General features: G+C 38.4%; 2 protein-coding genes and 2 long non-coding RNA genes across 10 annotated transcripts; 3 read left to right on the top strand and 1 right to left on the bottom strand.

Moving 5' to 3' along the window:
* The first annotated feature begins 175 nt into the window (after window positions 1-175).
* LOC117633826 (TATA-box-binding protein 1-like) lies at window positions 176-5,427 on the top strand. Of its 2 annotated transcripts, XM_034367629.1 has the most exons (9): window positions 176-618; window positions 1,689-1,776; window positions 2,310-2,381; window positions 3,296-3,346; window positions 3,685-3,729; window positions 3,836-3,928; window positions 4,737-4,838; window positions 4,937-5,010; window positions 5,130-5,427. In XM_034367629.1, coding segments are annotated over exons 1-9 (606 nt in total). In that variant the 5' UTR covers window positions 176-538; the 3' UTR covers window positions 5,131-5,427. The 2 variants fall into 2 exon arrangements, with proteins under 2 accessions (XP_034223520.1, XP_034223521.1); XM_034367630.1 differs by lacking the exon at window positions 3,296-3,346.
* A 1,243-nt stretch (window positions 5,428-6,670) lies between these two features.
* On the bottom strand, window positions 6,671-8,622 carry LOC117634768. The gene is made up of 2 exons (XR_004586831.1): window positions 8,573-8,622; window positions 6,671-6,967 (listed from the first exon to the last, which is right to left on the bottom strand). It is a non-coding gene; the product is annotated as an uncharacterized LOC117634768 (long non-coding RNA).
* A 320-nt stretch (window positions 8,623-8,942) lies between these two features.
* LOC117634767 lies at window positions 8,943-12,776 on the top strand. Its single transcript, XR_004586830.1, has 2 exons — window positions 8,943-9,268; window positions 12,552-12,776. It is a non-coding gene; the product is annotated as an uncharacterized LOC117634767 (long non-coding RNA).
* A 1,037-nt stretch (window positions 12,777-13,813) lies between these two features.
* LOC117633908 (pentatricopeptide repeat-containing protein At4g13650) lies at window positions 13,814-19,393 on the top strand. Of its 6 annotated transcripts, none has more exons than XM_034367759.1 (6): window positions 13,814-14,128; window positions 14,336-14,371; window positions 14,485-14,628; window positions 14,737-18,275; window positions 18,355-18,599; window positions 18,976-19,393. In XM_034367759.1, exons 2-4 carry the CDS (start codon window positions 14,339-14,341, stop codon window positions 17,836-17,838), a joined length of 3,279 nt encoding a protein of 1,092 aa, XP_034223650.1. In that variant the 5' UTR covers window positions 13,814-14,128; window positions 14,336-14,338; the 3' UTR covers window positions 17,839-18,275; window positions 18,355-18,599; window positions 18,976-19,393. The 6 variants fall into 6 exon arrangements, with proteins under 6 accessions (XP_034223650.1, XP_034223651.1, XP_034223648.1 ...); XM_034367757.1 differs by lacking the exon at window positions 13,814-14,128 and having other exon boundaries at window positions 14,284-14,371; window positions 14,737-17,943; window positions 18,100-18,275; XM_034367760.1 differs by having other exon boundaries at window positions 14,336-14,628.
* The last annotated feature ends 183 nt before the right edge of the window (window positions 19,394-19,576 follow it).

Below are 19,576 nucleotides of genomic sequence, written 5' to 3'. Positions count from 1 at the left end.
ATAAACCGGCACTATCCGGTAATTGCAAGGATTACCGGTTACATAAGAATCGGCCTCTCTCTCTCTCTCTCTATGTACGTATGTATAATAGACAAAAGCCAAAACGTCAAAAAGCCAAGCCAGACAACAAAAGGGAAAGGACCTCCTCACCACCCACATAAAATCGCATTTGCCTTCTCTCAGAGCAGGCCCGACCCCAAACAAAATCCACGATCGCTCACAATTTCTTCCATCAATACCTATAAAACAAAACCTTATTTGAAAATCTCCCTCCCCGAATTCCAATTTTCCCGCGAACTTTTTCCTAGTTTATTTTCTCAGTTCTTCTGTTTTCTTAAATCCTTTTGGAACCCTAGATTACCGAAAGCTCTGGATCTGATTGAGGACGATTATAAGGAATAATTTTCGGGAACCCAGAAAAACAAAGTTAAAGGATTTGTAGCAGAAACAGAAGAACACTTAAAAACATATATATATTTTCTTCTTTATAATACTATTTTTGGAAAATCGCCGAAGTCTTGAAGGTGGGATACAGGGAATGGAGGAACAAGGTGGATTCGAAGAGAACCAACCTGTGGATCTTTCCATTCACCCCTCTGGTATTGTTCCCACTCTTCAGTAAGTCTTTCTCTACCCTCTTGCTTTTGAAGTTTCTAATTCTGTTTTATTGAACCATCTTCATCATTTTTTTGGCAAAAGAAAAGAAAACCATCTTCATCATGTACAAGGCTTCTGAATTGAGTACTGCGTAGTGGGCGTGTTTAGGTCTGATTCATGGGTTTATGCTAGGATTATCGGTTTGTAGGTTGATGGGGTTACAGTGGTCTCCCAAAGCGGAAGGAAGATGAAATTTTTTAGTTTATACTGATTCGTTTGCATCTCTAAGATGCTTTTTGTGTTTTAAAAGGATTGAAAATTTTCCAACTTTTGTGGTTGAAGTCGAATTTTTCCCCAATTTATATGAACTTTGGTTTTTTGTTTTATCTAAATCTTGTGGGAATTGAATTCTATCTGCCAATGTAAGATTTCATTAGATAGTGCTCTCTGTTATTGTAAACGAAGCTATGGCTCGAACTTGTTCTCAAAACTGATTTACATGGAAATAGTATTTTTGTTTTTAGTTTTCCGGCCAAGCTTGGTGATGAAATCCACCAGGTTTCCGTACCTGGAGTCTCTCCAGACTGGCTTGGTGGATAATTTTTTTTGTCCTTCCTAGTCACCCACCAGTTTTCAGTGCCTCGGTACTTTTCGCATGCATAATATCAAGACATTTTAATCTAACCTATAGGCCCCCCTTCTGTGAGCTATAACTCTATTGTGTGATGGAACTTGTTTTGATGCCAAATGTACTGCATCTGTGGTAGAACTCGCTACTAAAAAACAAGCTTATATGGGTTTTGTGCCCTTTGTTGGTCCATGCTATCCATTTATTCGATATGTATGTTTGGGTCATGCAAAACTTTGTGCTATTAGCGCAAAGATATGAAGAAATGTTATTAAACTGTCTTTGCTATAGAATGTGCGGAATTGTCAACAAGTGTTCATCTCTTATTGTTTGTTTGTAGTGGAATTATTAATATTCAATTATTTTCTTTTACTTTTTACTAACACATTATTCTTATAATCTGGAGTATTTTGTGCTAAATAATGAAGCTTATTAATTCCTTCCGTTCTGGTTGTGTTTGTAGGAATATCGTATCTACGGTTTACTTGGGTTGCCGGCTGGATCTCAAGCAAATTGCGTTGCAAGCTCGGAACGCTGAATACAACCCCAAGGTATGCGAGAGTTTGTGTATAATTCATTTCTGTAGTGTATTGACAGTTGAGTGTTGGTAGTTCACTCTTTTTTTAGCCTCTTACTTTCACTGAAATTTTGATGTCGTTGCTTTTCACGTGGGTAGAAAGTATTGGAAACCAGTGAAAGTTGACACTCGTACTCCTTTCACACTGCTTTTCATACGTATGCCTCCCAAGTCCTCCCAGCCAATAAGTATTTGTTGTAATAAAAGGGACCAGTTTATATGAAGAGAAAAAAGAACATAATTAATAGCAAACTAAACAGATGTGCTAATAATCCTATCACTATTTCTTTAATGTTGAGCATTCAGTGATTCCTTAGCATCTTATAAAATTGGTTGAATTTCTGTTGAACTCGCTCTCTCTCTCTCTCATCCCCCCTGGAACAAACACACGGATGCATCCCAGTATAACTTAACTTGTGTCAATAACAGACCATGACTTATTTTCTGGTGCTTTAGACATTTAGGAGAATTGAATAATAACTTATTTTTAATTGAACGTTCTTGCAGCGTTTTGCTGCTGTTATTATGAGAATAAGAGAACCAAAAACTACAGCGTTGATATTTGCCTCTGGAAAGATGGTGAGCTCTCCACAAATTTCTGCTATTCCAATTGCTGACAACCGCATGATTTATTTTCAGCTGTTCCTAATTTGTTTCTATAACATTTTTGGAACTGGTATACTTTTGAATCTCTCAGGCTCCTGTTCAGTCCCACCATTGGTGGTAAATGCCTTTGTTTTTTAAATCTATGCTACCATGTGAGATCTGAAAGAACAGTTTATCGTACTTGATGTGTTTGATATCATAATCCAATTGATTGTGCTATTATCTGTGGACATGGCTATTGGGGTACAATTCAGACATGATTATGTATTTGTTGACATGTGTTTGGAACCCCACATACATGGCCTTGGTAATTGTCATGTTAAGTATCAGTAATGTATTTTGCCTTTTTCTTCGCAATAATTTACTGTTTTTTTCATCAGCTAATTTTGGTTATTAAGTCTAAATTGAAGTGTATGTTTGATATTGGTTATGGTCATCTGGACTGCATGTTTTGTCTAAAATTCACAATATCTTGAAGCTTAAATTGACAACTTTTGATGCTCAAGATGATAAGATATATTTGGAGATGGAGTTATCCTTTTATGAGGTTCATTTCAAATGGCATGTGTACATAGTAGAATTGGCATTGAATTAGTTGTTACAGTTTAAAATTATGTTTTCAGTCTCTTTTATTGGAACTACCATAAGTCATGGGTGGTTGGTCAATAATTTCATGAGATCCTGTTTTTGCACCCTCCACTTCTGCTGCCAAAACTGGCTTTCAAAAATTTACTCGTGCAATTCTAGTTGACTACTGCATTTCTCATGAGCCCTAGAACGTGATAAGCCCCCCTCCCTTTCCCCTCCTGCCTTGTTTATAATTTAAAATTTGACCATTATACCTTTTTTGCCTCTGTTTAAGATATTTAATCTCTCTGGTAGTTCAGGTATGCACAGGTGCGAAAAGTGAACAGCAATCAAAACTGGCAGCAAGGAAGGTAGATGGTGCACACTCTCACAGTAAAAAACGTAGTTCTATATATATGGGATTTTTCATATATTTTGACGCGTTTTTAGGCATTTTAAGGCAGGAGTAGAGTGACATTCGACTTTTATTTTATCTTTATTTACTTAAAAAAATTTAGTATCAACCTCAAGTGCTGTGAGTTTGTGACTGAAATAATTTTTCCTTTGTTACTGGTCACAATGAGGAGTGGGAGTGGTCATTGATGATTATACTTTACATAATTATTTAGTTAGATTAGTGAATCTTTAAAAGGTTGCAAGGGCATACTGACGAATTTCTTTCATCTGTTTTGATATTTTTGGTTCCCAGTATGCCCGAATCATCCAAAAGCTTGGATTTAGTGCTTCGTTTAAGGTATCACTCTCTCTCTCTCTCTCTCTCTCTCTTGTGTAATACCATTGAGAGCAATTCCTTTATATTTTTTTTATTATTTGTTAATGCATGCTTTTATGAGTATCAGGATTTCAAGATTCAAAATATTGTTGGCTCCTGTGATGTTAAATTCCCTATAAGACTTGAGGGTCTTGCATACTCTCATGGTGCCTTTTCAAGTGTAAGTGAAGACTTTCTGTCCCAGGCTTATGTATTTCATGTCAGTACTTGATGTGATTTTTAAGCTTTTCTTTTTGCGTGTATTGTTTTTGATTTCTCTTTCATAATTCTTGTCTGTTGATGTTAAATTTTTTTCATGATCTGACGTCCATGTCGTTTCTACTCTTGGGATGATCATTTTAGTCTATGGTTGGCACTTTAGGTGTTTATATTTTATGATCAAGTTTATGAGATTATTATCTTTGCATGTGGACATTTTGCATTTTAGGTGCTTATAATCGATGAGATTTGTGTGTGTCCCCTCTCCAGTCGATATTTGTGTGATTTACGATAGCTGTAAATTGTTGGTAGGTTAAAGTGCAACAGGGAAGTTCATGGACGAGAGGAGAATTTTTGACTGAATGGATAATTTTACCATCATCACCCCAGTAGGAGACTTAGGCATCACACATCCTAGGGATAAACAAATGCTTGGTGGAAAATTCTGCAAGTTATTTCATGTCCCAAAATAAAGGTTGACAAGCCTATTTATGAAGCTCTACTAGCCTGACTACTAAATTTTTTCATGACTCCCTCCCAGATATACAATGAATCCATACATACATTCAACCAACACAAGGACTACTATATATGAATCCTAGACACAACCCTTACTTTGAAACAACATTATGATAGGAAAATGTATGTGGCCAATACATGAATCATTGGGATCAAACAGATCCTTGCATTTTAAAATTTGACTAAATGGATAGATCTAACAGGTTTAGAATTTCTGTTGTGATCCTTTATTTTTTGTTATGTTGGTGCAGTATGAGCCGGAACTTTTTCCAGGGCTGATATATCGCATGAAGCAGCCGAAGATTGTTCTTCTTATATTTGTGTCGGGGAAAATTGTTATTACGGGTGCAAAGGTGATTTGTTTTTTTTTCTTGTCCACTTTGTCTAGTTTATTTTCTATTGCGTTTGCAAATGGAAATTTGATAATGTTTTGTTTAATTTGATGTCTTAGGTAAGAGAAGACACGTATAAGGCCTTTGAGAACATATACCCTGTCCTTACAGAGTTCAGGAAGGTCCAGCAATGGTGCGCCCCCCTCACTCTCCCAAGAGCACAAAGAAAAAATCTGTTGCTTGATGAAATCTTAATTTTGGATGTTTCTCTAGCACTTTTTTGCTAATTGATTCCTCTTATCTTCTTCGTAGATCATACTTACTACACGTGTTAGCTGTCGCTGGCAGACACGTCTATCAACGTAGCTCCGGTGCTGTCATTGGCAATGCATGCAGCAACAATTTTTTTTCTTATTTTCTGGTTGGGTGTAGAAAGAAGGGGTTAAGATTCAGAGTGTGAAAGCTTTGTTGTCAGTGGCAGATAATCCAGGATTGATGAGATTGTGATCCTGGAGGAGTTGGAGTTCATAAATAAGAACATGCAATTTTGATAGTAGAATAGAAACTTCACTTCTTTCTTGCATAAATGATATCCTATTAAATTTGTTCTCTCCTTTTCTTTCACGATGCAGCCAATTTGAACTCATTTTGCTGGACTGAGTCGCCAAAAAGAGAGAACGAAAATGGAATTTATACAAGCTTTTGCATTAGCTTTAGTAGAGAGTGAGAAAGCAGTATTAAGGACCCTGCAGTTGCCTTCTTGTTAACTAATAATAAAAATAAGGATTAAAATTCAATTTAGTCGCTCAGAAAAAAATTTAGTCAAATTGGTTATTGTGGTTCTTAAATTTATAATTTATAAACATTTCATTATGTTTCATTAAGTGTATTTTTTATTTTTTATTTTTTAGGTAGCACGTTCAATCTTCTTCCTTTAACTCAACGAATTATGCTCTAAGGGTTTAACAAATTAGGGGGAATTTTGAGTTGAAATTAAAATTGTGAGGTATAAGATCACATATTGGATGCTATTTTGTAGTCTGAATCAATTGAGTGAGAATTGTATTGTGACTTCGGATGGTAAGGAGACGTAATCAAGGTAGAGCACCAAAATATATTGGTAAGTTATTGATTTCATTTTACTTTAGTTTGGCATTTTGATTTTCCTTATACCTCACTATTTCGATTTCAACCCAAGATTCACCCCAATTTGTTAAACCCTAATAGACAATATACCATAATTCGTTGAGTTAGAAGAGGAAGACTGAAGGTGCTTTCTAAAAAAATAAAAATAAAAACTGCACTTAACTGAAGATAATAGATGTCTATAAATTGTAAACATTGGGAAACACAGTGACCAATTTTTGTGTAAAATTCAATGACCAAAAACATATTTAACCCTAAAAATAATAACAATGATAACAACTACAACAACAAATAATAACAGGGAGATTCTCCAATAAGTATTTTATGTTAAGGATTCTTTACATACTTTTAATTTCGACTGTTGAATTGCATGTATTTTACAATTATTTAATAGAATATTTTTTACCAATTTTTATGTGCATTTACATTAAATAATATAATGAAGGTAAAATAGTGATTATTAAACAGTTCAAAAATCAAAGTAAAATAAAACCTCCTCTAATTCTTTCTCCCTTCTCCCACTTATTATCTATATATAAGGCAAAAGGTAGAGAATGATAAAGCATTCAAAATACTAGAAAATGCCCTTGGTTAATCCAAACATTAAGAATTGAAATTAAAATTAGAGTTCTTTAGTTTTAACTCACTATATACTTTACTAATTTGAAAAATAGAAATCCAATTTCACCTAATTAGCAAAAGACCAATGACTAAAAAATAGGATGTAACTTTACAATCATGCATTGAAAAACCTCAAAATTACACAAAGATGCCATTATGCCAAATTTAACTATTTCATTTTAAACAAAAAATAATACCTAATTTCACAATAATGTAATTAAAAAATATCAAAATTACACATAATGCCACTCATTCTAAGGCAAGAACACTATGCCACATGTCCACTATCAACAATCCCCCTCCCGGCTAGCCATCGTGTCCCTCGCTGGCTACCAGCCAGTCATCGCCGTCCCTTGCCGGTCACCAATAATGTTGCCCTCAACCTAAAAAAAATAAGAAATTCAATGTGCTTGAAGAGACGTAAACCTTGACCCTCAAAGGAGGGTAGCCTCATTCACAAACCACTAAACCAACCTTGTTTTTGTGATATTTTGTCAGTTACGCAATATTTTCATTAACAATCAATGATTTTTTTTTATATAAAATAAATTATTTCAACATCGATACGTGCAAACTTTGTACCAAATCCCTCATGCTTAGCTCTAGAGTTATACAAAACAAAATAGTGTAGATATCGATAATGTAAACAAAAACAAAAAATGTAAATAACAATAGAAATTGCAAACAAAAACAAAAACTGTAACAAAAAAACATAGGCTGTAACAAAAACAAAAACCACTTCTATAGAAATAAAAACTACAATGCATTGTGTATTTTAATAACAATGATCAATCTACAATCTAATAAAAACATAACTATAATAGTAACAAAATAAACAAAACAAAACAAAACAGCACTAAACAAAAATTGCAGACCATGTTTGGAGAGGGGGAATCGGACTGAAGACCACCTAGAACGTAAAATAGGTTGCATGTTTTGTTTTTTGCATTACAGTTTCTGTTTTCTGCAATGCAGTTCATGTTCTTCGCAATGCAGTTTCTGTTTTCTGCAATGCAATTTCTATTGTTTGCAATGCAGTTTCCGAAAAAAGAAGAAGATTTTGTGTCATTGAAGATCGCCATTCGTCTCCGAGAACTTGATTTTGTGTCAATGATCAATCTAAAATCTAATAAATCCCTCATGATCAGCTCTAGAATTATACAATGATCAATCTAAAATATAAAATCTAATAAATCCCTCATTTTTTGTTTTCTGCATTACAGTTTCTGTTTTATGCATTATAGTTTCCGTTTTTTGCAATGCAATTTTCATTTTTTGCAATGTAGTTTTTAAAATTACAACATAACATATCACAAAATGTATATAAATATAAAATTGATAACAATACCATTTCTCACACTAAAAAAATAGCACACCCAATCACCAAACAATTACTCTACACACTCATAACAAAGCTAGCACCTTTTTTTATATTTATATTTTATTTTTTTAATGTTACGAGAATTCTAAAATAATATCTGATAAGTGTATATATAATTACTATGTAAAAAACATTAATTTAATGAGAAAGCTGGGGCGTGAAGGGCACCAACCTGGGCCAGTCAATTATAATTACCAACTCATATACACAACTAAATTGGCATCTTTGGCATATTTCCTCTCAGTGCTAAATTGTGTCAAGGAGAAAAAAATAAGAAAGCATGAATCTATTAAGGCCCTATCCTGATGCCCTCAGGCAAATTTTAGAAAGAGACAGGACCATTAGGTAGGCAACAATGCAATATCTATTATCATCAAAATAATCCACTAGGTTTTCAGCCGAAGAGAAGCTATCACTCTAATACAATCATAAACGAACTCGAAACACAATAAAGTAGCCACAGTTCAGATCTCAAAACAACACCGCCTAAATTGAACAAAAAGATATCAAGAAAAGTCCATTTCCAAATAATTCAATCGCATAACATCAAAACCAGGCCACACCAGATCAAAAAACAGCACAATAATTAGCATAGGTTTTGAATTACCGTAGAAAACGAAGATCTATTAGGCCGAGTCACCGAAATAGCAGGAAGAGTGTAACACCCCGACTCTAAACTAAATTCCTAAATTAAATTTCTCAAGTTAATTTTCGAATTTTCGGATTTACCCTTGGGGTAGGGGTATTTTGGTCATTTTATTACCCGGACAGATTTTGGGGCAGTGGCTGGTATTTTTGGGTAGATCGTATCGAGTTGAGTCCGTAGACACGTAGTGGGCTCGATTCGGAGTTGTAACGAAGAAGTTACGATCAAAACATCGACAATGGCAAAACCGTAAATATTTCGAAGTTGTTTTTTTAAAAACCAGATTTCTCTCTCTCTCTCTCTCTCTCTCTCTCTCTCTCTCTCCTGCGAAACCAGACCCATTTTTTTTCATTTTCGGCTTGCTACGACCCCACCTTCACGCCTCCACCACCGCCCCCACACGCCGCCACTTGGGGCGGCACCGGTCCCGTTGGAACCACCACACTCCCTACTTTCCATTCCACCCCACCACCACCTCGATCCGCCGCCGTGCACGCCAGAAACAGCCACGAAAGGTAGCGGTTTGGACAGATTTTTACCAAACTTTCGACCCTTCGTTCTCTCTCATTCCTCCACCAAATTGGACGTGTAAGGTACTCCGACCACGCATTCGCAGCAGGCGGGACCCTCTCAGGGTCAGGCAGTGTGGGACTACTTGTGAGTGGACTTTGTTTTCAACTTATAAGCATGGTTTTACAATGAGAATTTTATGCATATGATTAAATAGTCATTGAAATGCATGTTATATTTAATAGTTAAATTCTCCATTTTCATAAAGTATTGGTAATATATTTGGGTTTTGACATATTTGAGTATCTTGAGTATGTATATGGATTTTGAGAATTTATATATATGTTTGGCTATGTGTGGGGTACTTGGGTTGTTGAGATGAGATTTTGGAAAGTGATGAGTATAGAATGTCGGAGTGCTATAAGCACTACCCTATGTACCTCCCCTTATTTGGAACTTGGATACGGATACTTGAGATACTCGGGGCATCCTTGACGGGATGTTGCTGTAGACCCTTGATTGGGTAGTCTGCGCGCGTATGACTAATCACAGACGTACAAGTTTTGAGGGTATCGACTGTACGTGCTGGCTGAGAGTTAGTCCCCCGGTTGGACGGCTCGTTCCCTAGTTACATGGTGAATTGAGGACTCTTCATGGGGACTCTGCCATGGTGACTAGTCAAACAATCTCCCGGTTGGATTGTTTCCCCGATACAACTAGGTGTTGGTCATATTTATATTATTATTATATATGTATATATATCTCTTATTATGTATAAATTTACATATGTATATAACTATTTATTTATTCTTATTTTTCGGTGAGGATACTTCCTTGCCGGTCGTGCCATTGGGTACGCTTTCGAGAGTCTGGTTTGGGACTTATAATATTTAATTGGTGGGTGTAACACCCCGATCCCAATTTTTTCCAAATTTAACCCTTATTTAAATTATTTATTTATTAAGGGTATTTTGGTCATATTTTTAACCGGAGAGAGTTCGGGACCGTGACTGGTATTTTTGGGTAGGTGGTACTGAGACGAATTCGTAGACACGCGGTAGGCTCGAATCGAAGTCGTAACGAAGAAGTTACAATCAAAATATCGACAGTGGCAAAACTGTAAATATTTCGAAGTTTGGGTTAAAAATATCTGACTTTTCTCTCTCTCTCTCTCTCTCTCTCTCTCTCTCTCTCTCTCTCTCTCTCTCCCCCGCGCGATCTCTCTCTCTCTCCCCCGCGCGATCTCTCTCTCTCTCCCCGACGTCCGCTCTCTCTCTCCTCGATGCTCTCCACTCCGGCCACGGCAGGACCCGAGACCGGTCCCGATCGACTCGCCTCGCCGCCCCGACCAAGACCTGCCCGTTTTCCCCGTCGGAAACCACGGATTCCGGCCGCGAGCTCGACTGGTTTGAACCGGGGTTTTCTCGCCGTCGCGCCGCCGCCTCCGCCGCCCAAACTCGGTGATTAAGGTATGGTTTCTCATCCTTTTTACGAGTTCTAGCTGTTGGTTGTATAGGTTTGGATCGATTTTGAGTGTAGAAAATCGATTGGGAAACCTAGGTTTTGGCCGGATTTCAAAATGAAATTCCGGCCAGTTGCCGCCCGAATTGGGCCTTCCCGTAGTTGAAGAAAGTGATCCTGACCTCAGGTAGAAGCTAGGGTAGGAATGGTGAGCTCGAGTGTGGAGTTTTTCCGTCGCCGGAAATTACTCTACACACCCACGCGCTGCCGGCGCGTGTGGCGGCTCGTGGGCGAGGCTGGTGAGGCTGCAAATTAACCCGATGAGATCCTTAGGTTGTCACGAGCGCGTAGGATTTCGCGGATCTCAATTCGGACGTCGTTTGACTATCGAACGGATATCGCCTATTACGCGTTATCCGGGTTCGATAGGTCGGGACCGTTGGATGGTCCCGAAAATAATATATGTTAATCTAAGTATTTCTAGGATCGTGGGGGAATTCACGGATCGTGAATCGGAGCCCCGGATGTTCCGATTTATTAAATTAAATATATTATTTTATATTAACCGTTAGATCGTGCGATCGCGAGCGATCCGACCGTCCGATCTGAACCAAACTTGCAGGACAAGTGTCCTAAATCTTACAGCACTCATAGGAACTCCCGGATCGGAGTTTGGAGGTCGTGGTTCCCGTGGGCCCGTTTGACCAGGGTTAGGGCAGTTTGACCCTTGGTTGACCGTGAGTCTTCCGGAGTAATCTCACCTTCCTAGGGGGATTATCTGGTGCTAGACTACTGTTGGGGTTTACGCAATATTAGAATATTTGTATATTCATAGAATTAGAACTATAGGTTTGTACAAGGGTACAACCGAGTCTAGAATGTCAGTTGGAGTGCTATATGCACTACTTTAAGTACCTTCCCGAATTTTGGATGTACTACGAGTACCACCAAGAGGAAGTTAGGTCCCACGTGGCGTAGGTTATCCGGCGTGTGGACAGACCCCATACGTGGCGTTGGTTGTACCGGCGTATGGGGAGATTTGTGGCATTGTGTTGAGGTCGCACGTGGCGTAGGTTATCCGGCGTGTCGACAGGCCCCATACGTGGCGTTGGTTGTACCGGCGTATGGGGAGTTATGTGATATGACGTGTAGGTCTCACGTGGCGTAGGTTATCCGGCGTTGAGACAGACCCCATACGTGGCGTTGGTTGTACCGACGTATGGGGAGATATTATAGTATGGTATGGTCGCACGTGGCGTAGGTTATCAGCGTGTTGACAGGCCCCATACGTGGCGTTGGTAGTACCGGCGTATGGGGAGATTATGTGAAAGACAGAGAAATGAATTGAGGTATCGCCTAAGTGTAAATTTGGGTTGTAAGGGAGAACTACGTGTGGCTTGATCCCTCAAGGAGGGTACGTAGGCAGCCTAACGTTATTAGGTGCAGCCGCAGACTAAATATTAGTCATAAAGGGGTATTTGAATTGCTGGGTAGTTGGTTGAGAATTATTGGAAGACCGAAAGCCATTTGTGTGAATTGCATGAAATTATATTGTGCATGCTGCCAGTTGAGAATATAAATTGTGTTTTTATGCAGGTATGAATTTTGGGAAATGTCTAATTTATAGGGGAGACTCTGCCGAATTTTCGGCAGAAAGTCCCGGTTTTTAGTGAGTGGGCCCGGCATCGAGGTGATGTCAGGAATTCCAAAGGATTTGTCTCGGATTTTGGGAAAATTCGGGGCGGGTCCTTTCAGTGGGTTTGTTTAGTGTTCTGTTTGGATTTCGGACTTGGCATTCCGGCATTGGTTTGGTTTTGACCTATATAAATATTTATTTGATTTTGATGATTTTGAGATGCTTTCGGATTTTCTTGCTTGGTTTATTAAACAGTGGGGTTATATTATGTTGGTTTGCACTGAACTGAACTTTATTTTTGTCCACTCACATTTTTCTGTTTTGCGCCCCCAGCCAGTAGTCGACTGAGCTTCGCAGCTAGGCCGGATCGTGTGCTCACGAGCCTTGAGCCATCGTAGGATTTCTTCATCCTGTTTTCCTTGAACTTTGTTTCTGTTGTATTTAAACTCCTTAGATATGCTCTGTTATCGCCCTTGTAGGGTTGATCTTTGAGGCCGGAGGCCTTTGTTGTAAACTGTTTAATTGCTTTAAAGCATGCTGCTGGTTGAGTACTTTAAACTGTGTTTTTGAGCAGGTTGAATTTTTGGGGAAATGCTCAATTTACAGGGGAGACTCTGCCAAAATTTTTGGTAGAAAGTCTCGATTCTTAGTAAGTGGGCCCGGCATCGGGAAGATGTCGGTAACAAGACGGGATTCGCTCCGGTTTTCGGGAATTCCGGGGCGGGTCTTGTCAAAGAGCCTTTGAGCTTTGCGACTCCTTCTCCACTATTGATCCTCTGATTGCTTCTCGAGGGACTGGAAAACGCCTTCTCCACTATTGATCCTCATATTGCTTCCTTGTCGGAAAATGCCTTCCTCTCGCGCTTTGCAGTGACTTTCTTAGCCATGGTCGTTGTTGGTATGAGTATGGTCATTAAAATCGTTGGTGGTGGTTGTAACCTCGTGGTCTCCGTTTGGGATTGAATCAAAGCTCGTAATGCAGCTCCCATATAAAATACAAAGGGTAAAAACGTTATTCAAATACAAATAAAATAAGGGGAGACTTTGGAAAAGGCCAAAGCAGAGAAATTTTTTAAAAGAAGTCAAAATGGACAAAAATGCCCTTATTTATTTTTGGATTTCCTAAGGAATTATTTACATTTGCATTTCTTTTGTTTGAAATTTGAGAGGTTTTTCTGTCTTTTTTTAAAAAGTTTTAGTTTTTTTCAAAAGTGAAAGGCTTTTTATTGCTAAAACCTAAATTTACTTTAAAGAAACCTAAAGAGCACGTGCGTCGGCCCATTGGCTTTTAACAAAATAAAATGTATAACTCATCCACCATATACAAAACAAAAATAGGTAATGTCTCATATGCTAATTACTAAAGTTTTTTGTCATTATACACTAATTAATTAAAGGGGGACTTTAGAAAAGGCTAAAGAAAAGAGAAATTTTATAAAAGAAGCTAAAATGGACAAAATTGCCCTTTTTAAAGTTAAGAAAGGGACAAAAAGATGAAAGTGCGAATATGAAAATAAAATAAAATTTAAGATAAGAAAAAAGATGAAGGGGTGAATATCTTAAACCTCAAAGCCATACCGCCGCTGATACCCGCATCCCTCCCTCCTTCCATCCATCATCTTCTGCAACTGCAACTCTGCAAGTGTGTGGTTGTAAAGTAATCAGAGCGGGAGTGGCTACAAACCTACAACCCTACAACCTACAAACAAGAAGGGAAGATGGGAGAAATTACAGCGGAACTCCAAGGAGCTGCCCTGTTGGTTGTAACATATGTTTCTTGTTTGTTTACTGTATTTAGTTTCTTACTACTTCCTGGTGGTGTTGATAGTTTCATTTATGTACAAAGTTACATCAGAAGTCAAACAACACTAGGACTGTGATTTCTGTTCATTACTTATCACCATTTCCAGGTAAGCCTCTCTCTCTCTCTCTCTCTCTCTCTCTCTCTCTCTCTCTCTCTCTCTCTCTTATTGAATTCTATTGACTCTCAGTTTGGTTTTGGTTTGGAAATTAGCATTGTTCCTTAGCTTTTACCAATATATTCCATTTACCACTCTCCAAAATGGTATGATATGGCAATGTCTGAGAAAGCATATAATTTGGTTTCTCATTTGCAGTTAATGGGTTCTTGGGAATCATACAACCAGAAAATGGTGAGGTGATGCAATAGAATTGTGCTTGACTCTATCATCTATTTTCCTTGCGTTCCATCCCCATTCCCATTCCCATTCCCATTCTCATATACCAGTTCCATGACAGTTCACAGATGAGTGGGTCTGGGTGTCTCAGATCCTTGATGCTCACTCTAAACCAATTCCCTGAGCCTCTGTTTTCCCATCGCTTCCTGCGTCATTTCAGAAACCAACTCACTCTCACAACCAAACCCACCTCATTTATCAATCCTCACAAGGTAATCATTCTCTCTTTCGTAATTCTCTCGTGCACCAAACCAATCGCCATCTTTTAATGTCTTCTGGGTCTTCTCGTTTTTCTCTTTAATGTTTGAAATTTTCTGCAGTGCTTTTGTGGGAATGTCACAAGGTTGAGCTCGGCAGAATATAGTAACGCAGCAGCGAAAGCCCATATCTTCGATGGTAGTCTAGTTCATCAAAATGAAAGCAATCCAAAGGGGATTGAATTCCTGCATTCGGTGGAAGCACATTGCGTTCGTGCTAATTGTCAGACTTATATTTGGCTTTTAAAAGGGTGCTCAAGTTCTGGGTCCTTTTTAGATTCTAAGAAGCTTCACTCTACAATTCTGAAGCTGGGTTTTGATGCAGAACAGGTAATATGTGATGGCCTCACTGATGCTTATCTTGCCTGTGGTGATTTAGATGGTGCGGTTAAGGTTTTCGATGACATGCCTCACAGAAGTTCATTTTCATGGAATAACATAATTCATGGGTTTCTTGCAAAGAAGTTGACCAGCCATGTATTGGATCTCTTTTCTCGAATGATAGCAGATAATGTGCATCCTGATGAGACCACGTTTGCCTGGGTTTTAAGGGCATGTGGTGGGGGTAATGTCCGTTTCCAATATGTTGAACAGATTCATACAAGGATTATTTGTCATGGTTTTGGTACTAATTTGCTCGTATGTAATCCCTTAATTGATTTGTATGCCAAAAACGGGTATGTGGATTATGCTAAAAAGGTCTTTGATAAATTATATCTAAGGGATAGTGTTTCTTGGGTGGCCATGATTTCCGGTTTATCTCAGAATGGACGGGAAAAAGAAGCAGTTCTCTTATTCATTCAGATGCAAACATCAGGAATTTTACCCACTCCTTATGTATTCTCAAGTGTACTAAGTGCCTGCACCAAAATAGAGTTATTTGAGATGGGAGCACAGCTGCACGGCCTTATTTTCAAGGGGGGATTTTCTTGTGAAACATATGTATGCAATGCACTGGTGACATTATATTCCCGCTCAGGGAACTTCATATCTGCTGAAGAAATTTTCAAAACAATGATCCACAGGGATGCAGTATCTTATAACTCACTGATCTCTGGGCTAGCTCAGCATGGGTTTAGTGATAGAGCATTGGAATTGTTCAAAAGAATGCAGATTGATTGTTTGGAACCAGACTGTGTTACAATTGCTAGTCTTTTGAGTGCCTGCGCAGATATTGGTGCTCTGCATAAGGGAACACAACTCCACTCACTTGCAATAAAAGCGGGAATGTCATCAGATATCATCCTTGAAGGCTCTCTGCTTGATCTTTATGTGAAATGCTCTGATGTGCAAACTGCCTATGAGTTTTTCCTTACTACAGAGACAGAAAATGTTGTCTTGTGGAATGTGATGTTAGTTGCTTATGGTCAGCTAGATGATCTTAATGAATCATTTCATATTTTTAGGCAAATGCATATTGAGGGCATGATTCCTAATCAATACACCTACCCTAGTATTCTGAGAACCTGTACCTCTGTCGGGGCTCTCAATTTAGGAGAACAAATACATACTCAAGTCATAAAAACTGGTTTTCATTTAAATGTTTATGTCTGCAGTGTGCTTATTGATATGTATGCTAAGCATGGGGAATTGGATACTGCCCTGAAAATTCTCAGTAGACTCACTGAGGATGATGTTGTGTCTTGGACTGCTATGATCGCAGGGTATGCACAGCATGATTTATTTTCGGAATCTCTTATACTTTTTGAAGAAATGCAAAAGAGAGGAATTCGATCTGACAACATAGGATTTTCAAGTGCAATAAGTGCATGTGCTGGTATTCAAGCACTCAATCAAGGAAGACAAATTCATGCTCAGTCGTGTGTCTCTGGTTGTTCAGATGACCTGTCAGTCGGAAATGCACTTGTTACCCTGTATGCCAGATGTGGTAGAATATGGGAAGCATACCATGCATTTGAGGCAATTGATGCTAAAGATAATATATCATGGAATGGATTGATATCTGGGTTTGCACAGAGTGGGTACTTTGAGGAAGCACTGCAGGTATTTAATCGGATGAATAAAGCTGGAGTAGAAGCTAATTTGTTCACATTTGGCTCTGCAATTAGTGCTGCTGCTAATTTAGCAAATATAAAACAAGGAGAGCAGATCCATGCTGCAATTATAAAAACTGGGAAGAATTCCGAAACTGAGGTTTCCAATGCTTTAATCACATTGTACTCGAAGTGTGGTAGCATTAATGATGCCAATAAAGAGTTTTCTGAAATGCCTGAAAAGAATGAGATTTCTTGGAATGCCATGATTACTGGCTATTCTCAACATGGGCGCGGTGTTGAATCAATACATCTATTTGAGGAGATGAAACAACTTGGTGTAGTGCCAAGCCACGTCACATTTGTGGGAGTACTTTCAGCCTGTAGCCATGTAGGCTTGGTAGATGAAGGGCTTGGTTACTTCGAATCCATGAGCAAAGAGCACGGGTTAGTGCCTAAGCCTGAACATTATGCTTGTGTTGTTGATCTTCTAGGGCGAGCTGGTTCTTTGAGCTCTGCAAGAAAATTTATAAAGGAGATGCCAATGAAACCAGATGCAATGATTTGGAGGACGCTCTTAAGTGCATGTATAACTCATAAGAACACAGAAATTGGAGAGTTTGCTGCCCATCATCTTCTAGAACTGGAACCTGAAGATTCAGCAGCTTACGTTCTCCTATCAAATATGTATGCAGTAGCAGGAATGTGGGGTTGTAGGGATCAGACGAGGCAATTAATGAAGGAAAGGGGTGTGAAGAAAGAGCCTGGTCGTAGCTGGATTGAGGTAAAAAACTCAGTTCATGCATTCTTTGTTGGTGACAAACTGCACCCGCTTGCAGATAAGATTTATGAATTCTTAGGGGATTTGAATGAGCGGGCAGCTGAAATTGGTTATGTTGAAGACCGTTACAACCTTTGGAATGAAATAGAGCAGCAGCAGAAAGATCCAACAGAGTATATTCACAGTGAGAAATTGGCAATCTCTTTTGGCCTACTCAGCTTATCTAATACGATCCCTATACGTGTAATTAAGAATCTTCGTGTTTGTAATGATTGCCATAATTGGATCAAGTACATGTCAAAGATTTCAGATCGAACTATCATAGTACGGGATGCTTATCGTTTTCATCATTTCAAAGATGGTGTTTGTTCTTGTAGAGATTACTGGTAAGATTGTCAAAAAGCTTACCGGAATCCATGTTTCCATCGAGGATTTCAAATCACTTTATTGTCCTATGATTGAGTCGATTCAAGTTTCCTCTAATAGAAGACCATGGTATGAACTATAACCAGCAATTTCCTTTTATTGCTATTTGCACAGAATTTTAGGGACCATGGCTCGTTAAATCTTTTGTGATTCTGTTAGCTAGTGACATGTTTTAATAGGTCTATCTAGAACTATAGCATGTTAACTCTTAACGTACTTTATCAGACAAACAAAAACAAAGCTTGTCATGTGAACTAGCTTGGATATTTGGACCAGTTCAAATTTCCGTGACCAATTTGTGCCAGCTACTGCTGCTTTTTGGAATTTGAATTTTTAAGGACTTGGTGACAATTGTTGATGCTCACTCCAGGAGATGACTGTCTTACTTAAGCCCTGGAAAAGTAAGTCGGATACTGTTCTTTTCTTCAAGGTTCTTCAACTTTTTAAGCTAGAATATGATTTATTTATTTTTGTCACAAGGGGTAAAGAAAAGAAGTAAGCTTGGACCAAGGGCCTGCCACCTGCAGCATCCTGGAACAGAAACACTTGGAGACCAGCCAGAGGCTGATGGTGGATTTGAAGTTCTATCGTGATTGAGGCTAACATTCACAAACCAATTGGTGCGGAAGGCCCTGCGAGAATATCATATCTACAGTTTACTTGATTGCAGGCTGGATCTCAGGCAAATTGCGTTGGAAGCTCGGAATGCAGAATACAACCCCAAGGTACACAAGACTTTGTGTATAATTAATTTCTTAGTGTATTGACAGTTGAGTTGAGTGTTGGTAGCTCACTCTACCGAAATATGTTATAGTGGGTTCTTTAGGCATTAGTTGACTCAGATGTGATGCTAATACTCAAAGTAAAGACTGACTTTCTTTGCTGAGTCCAGCATTCAGTGATTCCTGAGCCTCTTATAAAATTGGTTTAATTTCTGTCGAACTCTCTCTCTCTCTCTCTCTCATCCCTCTGGAACAAACACATGGATCTATGTCGGAAAAACTTGAATTGTGTCAATAACATACAATGACTTATTTTCTGGTGCTTTAGACATTTAGGAGAATTGAGTACTAACTTCTTTTTAATTGAATGTTCTTGCAGTGTTTTGCCACTGTCATTGTTAGAATAAGGGAACCAAAAACTACAGCGTTGATTTTTGCCTCTGGGAAGATGGTGAGCTCTCCAGAAATTTCTGCTATTCAACTGGCTGATAACTGCATGATTTCATTTCAGCTATTCCTAATTTTGTTTCTATAAATTTTTTGGAACTGGTATGCTTTTGAATCTCTCAGGCTCCTGTTCAGTCCCACCTTTGGAACCATATGAGATCTGAAAGAACAGTTTATCCTACTTCTTATGTTTTTCAAATCATAATCCAATTGATTGTGCTATTATCTGTTGACATGTCTATTTGGGTACAGTTTAGACATGATTATGTATTTGTTGATATGTGTTTGGAACTCCACATACACGACTGTGTTAATTGTCATGCTAAGTATTAGTAATGTATTTTGCCTTTTTCTTCGCCATAAATTCCTGTTTTTGTCATCAGCTAATTTTGATAATTAAGTCTAAATTGAAGCTTATGTTTGATATTGGTTCTGGTTATCTGGATTGCATGTTTTGTCAAAAATTTACAGTACCTTGAAGCTGAAATTGACAACTTTTGATGCTCAAGATGGCAAGATATATTTGTTTCTAT

Source organism: Prunus dulcis, chromosome 7 (assembly GCF_902201215.1).
Source record: "Prunus dulcis chromosome 7, ALMONDv2, whole genome shotgun sequence".
Taxonomy (NCBI): Eukaryota; Viridiplantae; Streptophyta; class Magnoliopsida; order Rosales; family Rosaceae; genus Prunus; species Prunus dulcis.
Note: the sequence above shows the minus strand (reverse complement) of the source record. Positions and strands in the feature narration are given on the sequence as shown.